General features: G+C 28.1%; 1 protein-coding gene across 2 annotated transcripts; it reads right to left on the bottom strand.

Annotated features, from left to right (window-relative positions):
• Positions 1–1,017: 1,017 nt before the first annotated feature.
• Positions 1,018–4,398, bottom strand: LOC103503642 (uncharacterized). Of its 2 annotated transcripts, none has more exons than XM_008467913.3 (6): positions 4,184–4,398; positions 3,991–4,105; positions 3,460–3,595; positions 2,821–2,958; positions 2,611–2,738; positions 1,018–1,473 (listed from the first exon to the last, which is right to left on the bottom strand). In XM_008467913.3, the coding sequence occupies exons 2-6, from the start codon at positions 4,032–4,034 to the stop codon at positions 1,296–1,298; spliced, it is 624 nt and encodes a 207-aa protein (XP_008466135.1). In that variant the 5' UTR covers positions 4,035–4,105; positions 4,184–4,398; the 3' UTR covers positions 1,018–1,295. The 2 variants fall into 2 exon arrangements, with proteins under 2 accessions (XP_008466135.1, XP_008466136.1); XM_008467914.3 differs by having other exon boundaries at positions 3,991–4,059; positions 4,184–4,345.
• Between the last annotated feature and the right edge of the window lie 2,917 nt (positions 4,399–7,315).

Raw genomic sequence — 7,315 nt, 5'->3', positions numbered from 1 at the left:
GAAATAAAAAAATTTTCTCCTACGAAAGAGAACTCTTTTATTTATAGAGTTACTGGCAGGCTTTTATGAACTTGCTATAAATCAAAATAATTTAACAATTTGCTATTTTTCTTTTTTTTTATCTATAAATTTTCTATTTTCACGATTTTACCTCATTTCTTCTACCCAATTTCTCATCAGAAGCTTGAATTAGGTTGGATATGAGAAAACTTGACAATTTTGCTGTGATGACATAGAACAATTTAATTAGCCAAAATTTATTGCTTAAAAGCTATTATAACTATCTAAAATTTTAATATATTAATATTCTTTTAAGAATATTTTTCTTTGGCAAATTATTAGCTTAAATGTGTTGTTTAGTGCAACTACCATATTTTTATATTAGAGAATTTGTTCATTTTCAATTGTTTTTTTATTTAATGTTTAATTTTAGTCACATTTATTGTCAATTTTTTTAAAAAAAACACACATTTATTGTTAATATTTAACCAAACTTTGATTTTTCATTTCTTTATTAAAAAATGACTTTATAGAGATTAACATTAGGATTTTTGGGCATGGGAGAAACTGAAATTGCAAGATACATATTTATCTTGACAAAAAGGATAAGGTAGAACATTTTGATGAACAAAAAGAAAATTATATCAGACGATTGTGTTTAGAAGTACTTTATGGACAAATTGAGAGTGTTATCTATTCCTCTGGTAAAAAATAAAACAAAAAACCAAATACACGTAATACCAAACATAATACAAAACGCACTTCATTAAGTGCTTCAATAAGTTTAAAATAATAAGTCACCTAGAAGTGTTTAAATAGTTTGGTAATCTTTCAAAATAGTTTTTACATGTATTTTAGTGTTTTATAAAAATGATTATTATTTTCTTAAAGTCGATCCAAACGGGAACTAAGTGGCATAAGATAGATAAAAGTATAAACAAATTGTTCCATGAAATTAGTTCCACAAAGCTGACCTAATCACTTGTGAATATTAAAATTAAAAATAAATAAAATAAGTTGCAAAGTAAAGGTTTGCTAACATTAAATTTGTAAATTAAAATTGGCTTCTTCTTCCCACATGTACTTCCAACCAACATAAATATACTTAGAGCATCAGACCATCATCAAATTCTCCGCCCATGAGTTTCTATATAACCTTACAATAGTAATTCTAATATTCTTGGTACAGAAAAATGGAAGTTATTACGTTTTAAACAAAGGATTTTTTTTCTCTCTCTCTCTTTTTCTTTTTTTACATGGAGACCATTTCTCCACTCTGTAGGACTATGTGGTAATCAGTGTACGATGTTGCTCTCGCTCTTCCTCTGGAAAAATAGGGATCCTAATAGAACGGCAATACCAGTTATTGCAATAGTGAATATAAGACGACGAGTAGAAAACTCCTGTGGCTGTCTTCTTTGAGCACCTCGATCTCTAGCTTGATGATCTCTTTCTGGTGCTGCCCCCACATCCCTTCAGATACAGTTTAGATTTTAGAACGATTGCACATGTTATTAGCAGATAAGAAACTGAACATATAGAATATCAGGATCACGACATTTTTAGCATGTGATCATACTAACATGAATGATGATGCCTGAATATAAACAACGTTTGTTGATCGTCAAGAAAAGAATGTCTGACTAAAAAGATCTAAGCACTTCCCCCACACACAAGTAGAAAGAAAAGAACACACAAGTAAAGTGAAGAAAGTTATGAACGAGAATTAAAAAATGATCCAAGAATTTTATTTTATTTGGTACATCGGTAAGTTCGAAAATTTTCCTAACTTCTACTGTAGAATCGGAAGCTATAAGTTAATGGTGTTGGTAACAATGCTCACCTTCTTCCTTTAGATGGAAACAACTCCGTCAAGTTCACAAAAGTTGAAAGGGGTGTTTTAGCATACAATGCAAGTACGAAATTTAGAACTTGAAATTTGTAAATAACTGAGGTTAATAGATGAAGTAGACATCAACTAGACAACAACTACATCAGTAAACAAAATGGATATTGTCTGATGCTGTAGAAATTTGCTTTAGAAAAATGAAAGTAAAGATTGTTCAAAAATATATATTGTCAGCTGTAGTTTGGCTAAATTTTGTTAGTAGGAATGAGGATATATGCATGTGTTGTTTTGTAAAACCAATCCATGGAACTCCTCTATAGTTGTGAAAACAAAAAATCAATCAATGATAAGTGAAGATTCAGACATTAACTTTTTTTTTTCTTTTGAAGATTATGCAAAATTTTGTCATAAAATATTTATGGAATGGAAGTAACAAATAAATAATAAGATATGAACAATAATTGATATATTCCAATTAAAAAGCCCATGGAAGTGGGTATCTATAATTTCCGTAGATTTCTAAATCCACAATAAGACATAGACATGGGACATCTGTATTAAACATCAAGAACAACCACAATTAATTCCCACTAAATTAGGTTTTATCTATATGAAACACTAAAAAATACAAATGCATATTTCGTATCATAAATCAAGAGTCAGAGAGGTATCCTATAACCGCTTAACTACCACCAACTTTCTGAAAGATAGCAGTTAATAGAATGAAATAAGTTGAATATTTCAACAAGAGGTTGACCTACCTGGAAGATTCTGCAATGTTATCAGCAGGTACAATACCCTTGCAATTGTTTTCGTGGTTATATCGTTCTCGTAGTCTTATATAACAACGACAAAGAGGACAAAGTTCAGTCCGGTTACCACAAACTTCCTACATATTTGACCCAAAAAATACATTATATTGAGATCACTTTTGAAATGCTGATCAACTTCAAATTTATTATTTGACATACCTGATGTTCAGCCAAATCTATTGCTGGCAATGGGAACTCACAGAACTCGCAAGTGACAATCCTTTGGGGGCAATTCTCACCTTTATGAATTGCTAAAATGTCCCGCTCCATGGTCTCGCTACACAGCGAACAGGAAACCTGTTCCAAACATAAGGTCATGAGAACTTCAAATTCCAATAATTAAGGGTAATAAAACTAATTCTTAACCAAAAATTTGTGTAGTCCAAAAATCCGTGTAGTGCCATAGCTTAATACTAAACAATAGAGAAAACAATAATAACCCTCAAGCTCAATGTTATGCTTTTAAGTTATATGCACAAGAATTAAGTTCTTTTTACTTCCAATTAAGTTATACATTTGTTATTATAGTGTATATCACCCTATTGGGATTTGAAGATGATATTTTGCTATTAGAGTATATCGCCATAAAAAAAAAAAATTATATGTTTTATGGTACTTATAAAAGATATCGATGATAGTTTTAACTTTTAATATCAATATCAAACACGAATATATGGACATATCAATGAATAATTTGATCCTTGTGCATAAACAATACAACAAAAAAGAAAAGAAACACCCTAATATACAATATGAGTGCTATGGTATTTACTAAGTTCGAAGTTAGAATCATCATACTGGCGCATGTGTGTTCAAAAAATGTTCTTCCGCATGTCTTTTAGGAACCATATCGCCGCATATTTTACATTTTTCAAGATTCCTCACGCAATGAACAGAATGCAGATCGATATTTGATGACGGAATATCTCTTCCGCTGTAAATAGAGAAAGAAAACGTTTCATCATTCAAAGAGGGAATCAGAAAACAAAAATCGTCACAAAGAAGAAAAATAATTCAAGCCAATTCAAATTATTGCCTAATAATCATTTTTACAAGGCAAGTAAAACAAAACAACGATCCTGCCTCAACAGATTTGTTTCTAAATTAAACAAGAGCTCTATCCCACAAAACAAACTGATCTTGAACACAATTAACGGAAGAAGTCAAAACTCCGAAACAACAGATAATCATGATTAACAAATCAATTGATGCATCGTTATAAACAAATACAAAAAATCAACGCCAGAAAATAAGAAAAACTGAAATCGATAAAATCTTCAAACAAGATGGAAAAGAAAAAAGATTTCGATCCATGGAGAATTAGAATACCAGTGATTGCATATGCTTGTGGTCTCTTCAGATGCAACAGCCATCGGAACGGAAGGAAGACGATCGTCCCTGAATGTCGGATTATGTCAAAATTAGGGGATGGAGAATTGAAGCGCTGCAGATAAATTTTTGTGGAGATCAGAAAGGAGAAGAAATTGAAGAGACTACAAATTGAAATTGAATGAAAAATTACCTAGAAATTGTAGCCGTGGATCGATGGCGTTTGGAGAACGAAGACCGACCGACTTGGATTCAACTACTTGTAAATTGTAATCAAGTGAATGAATTTCACGAACGAAGACGACCAACCTCACCCACCCTTTTGATGATTGAGCGTCTATTAATTAACTTTACCATTACATTTGTGTATATATACACACACATACGTATATTATTATCCACTTCCGTTTTCTGATGGGAATGGGAATGACGAATATAATTTTTGTTACTTTTTTTTTTAATTTTAGAAATATTACGATTACATTAAATTTTAAATAAATTATTTTAAATCACAAATCTTCTAAAAACATTTAAAAAATATGAATAATTAATAAAAATAAAATATTTGACTAAATATTTATACTTCAAAATAATGAATTTTGTCATGAGTTTGCTAGTGTAAATAATTTGTCGATTTTTTTATTTTTAAAAAAATATTAAAAATTTATAAAATATTACTCTCTTATACATAAATACATATAATATATGAGACATTTTTAAAAATAACAAAATATAAAATCTATTTACAAAATAGAATAAAATCCCTCCAACTCTCTGGAGTTTTTTAATTTTTTTTTGTTGAATTTTATAAATAGGTTTTTTTTTTACTATCTAAATAATTTCTCTAATATTATCCACGACAAAGATAATTTTTTTTTAATTTTAGTAAAATTGCAATTACTATTTTAAATAACAAAATTTATAAAAATATTTAAAAATATAACAAAAATATTATAAATTTTTTTAAAGATAAAAAAATCGACAAACTATTTACATTCAAACAAAATCACTTAAAAGAATTTTATTTAATTTATTTTTTAAAATATTTTATTAAATGTTTTATCTTTTTTATAATTTTTCTATATGTCATAAAATCTATCGAGATATTGATAATCATAAATAATAGTTATCCATGTTTTGCTATATTTTAAATTTTGGATAACATACTCCACCCTCACAACAACAATAATGGATTTGAAATATGTTAATTTTTAGGATTAGAATATTACATTTTTCTAATTATCAAATTTTATTTTATGTTATCTTGATTTACCCACATCTTATTTTTACCTTTTATTTAGTATTAGAATGGACGATACATTCATCTTTAAGTTTAAGTTTTGTTATATCCACGAATTATTAAGGTTAATATTTGGATATGAATTAAATATTTGATGATAGCACCAAACTAATCTTATCGTTTTATTTTTGAAAAAGTTATTGACCTACACATCTTAATCAACGGGCTGGGCCTTGATCCATTTAAGCCCAAGTTCCAACCACAGTTGTTCCTCTTGTCTGGTCTTCGGCCAATTTAATTAAAATTTGTTTAAGTCAGCTTTTTTATCAAATCATCGCCTAATCGACTTTAGTTAGTTTAGTGACCGTTAAGATTCATCAAATCCGAAGAAGTACAAGCTGACGATAGGTCGGTCAATTTAAGTCTTTGAAAAATTTTATACATATCGTGGTTTTGTATATTTTCCAAACCAACACCAACCAAATCCATCCTTATCTACAATTGACTACCTTCTTTTCAATCGATTTTCGTGACGGTTGGTTCGGTTTTTCAGTCTATTAGGTTTACTCCTATATATATATGATTTATAGTTATATCAATTTAAACTATGAACTAATAATTATTTATTTTAACGGATGTAAAGTGAGATCTATAAATTTATCTTTTTTAATAAGAACGTATAATTTTATAAATCAATAGACTCTCAAATTTCAATTAAGATTTTACTTAAAAATTATCGGACACAAATTTTAATAGTCAATTTTATTAATCTAACATTTTGAAGAGTCAGTACACATCCTATGTAACAAAATCTAATAAGAGTAGAATGTACTTGCTAAATTAATTTGTTTATAAAAATTTTGAAATTTAATTTGAAATAATTATATGTTTTACGTGATATTTTTATAATTATAAAGAAGGTTATTAATAGATATATTTACATATGATTTGAGACTGTGAATTGTCGAATTTCTTTTTATTCATAGGATGGAGTGGCGTATAAAATAATGCCTTTTCTCTTTTTTTTAGTTGTTTTTATTGGGTGAATATGTTTTATAAATATAAAATAAAAGGTAAAGTTCCATTCAAAAAAAATTATCGTATAGTTTTAAAATTCAGTCTCACCGATCAACATCCAAAATAATTGAGAAATGTTAAATTTATTAAAAGATAAATAAGAATAAAATTTTAATGATAAAATGAGCTAATCCACGTACGATCGAGTAGATTTAATATGAAGAAAATATTACTTAAAATAATCACAAAATGTATAATCGTGCATAACAATAAATGATGGTAAATACTTTGCGGAATTATATATATAGTTTGAGATAAAATAGATATATATTAAAACAAGATGCTTGAAAGTTGAGTTAAAATCAAATCGAATTAAATTGAGCGTATAAGTACGAGAATTCTAGTTTTCTTCTTTTAGAATGCTTTTGTGTAAAAGTTTGTTTCGTTTGTTATGTATTAAAAGTATTTTATTAATTTCAAACTATTGTAAAACAAGAATTTTTCCGTAGAGATAATCGATGATCATGCAGAGGTGGCAGGAGTTGTCCAACCACAATTATTGGAAGTAATGGTCAAAGTTGACCGATGAGAATTGTTAAAAGGTCGTCGGTCAACTTTTATGTATATATATATATATATATATATATATATTATGTTACAATATTGAAGTAGGAGGAGATTATTCCAACCACGAAAACTATTCAATTGATTAACGTTGGATTTGACATATAATTGCTTTATTAATGTCATCTCATAGATCATGACAAAGTCATGATGTAATTTAACATGTTGATCCAACCATGGTCAAAATAAGAATTGATAGCCGAAATTTTGAGATAATATTTTTCATCTTTATTTTCTGCATCCATTTAAGAGAAGTAATTAATACAACATTATATACAAAGGAAACTCTAGGATTGGGTTGAGAAATAAAGGACAAAAGAATATTAATTTTGTATCGATGTCAACATATGATTGATTAACAATTAACCGTTTTGGTTCTTTGACCATTGTGGAATTGTGCCGACGTGGTGCTTTTCTATTCTTCAATTCTTCAATAATTCGCTT

This window comes from Cucumis melo, chromosome 4 (genome assembly GCF_025177605.1).
Source record: "Cucumis melo cultivar AY chromosome 4, USDA_Cmelo_AY_1.0, whole genome shotgun sequence".
In the NCBI taxonomy this organism is placed as follows: Eukaryota; Viridiplantae; Streptophyta; class Magnoliopsida; order Cucurbitales; family Cucurbitaceae; genus Cucumis; species Cucumis melo.
This window is presented reverse-complemented; position numbering and strand designations above follow the sequence as displayed.

Bases quoted from the DNA above. Each gene is read 5' to 3' on its own strand.
- LOC103503642 (XM_008467913.3), bottom strand. From the start codon at position 4,034: ATGGCTGTTGCATCTGAAGAGACCACAAGCATATGCAATCACTG. The intron at 2,739-2,820 runs GTATGTCAAATA...TCAAATATGTAG, and splicing joins TAGATTTGGCTGAACATCAG to GAAGTTTGTGGTAACCGGAC. The intron at 1,474-2,610 runs GTAGGTCAACCT...CTGTATCTGAAG, and splicing joins AACATTGCAGAATCTTCCAG to GGATGTGGGGGCAGCACCAG.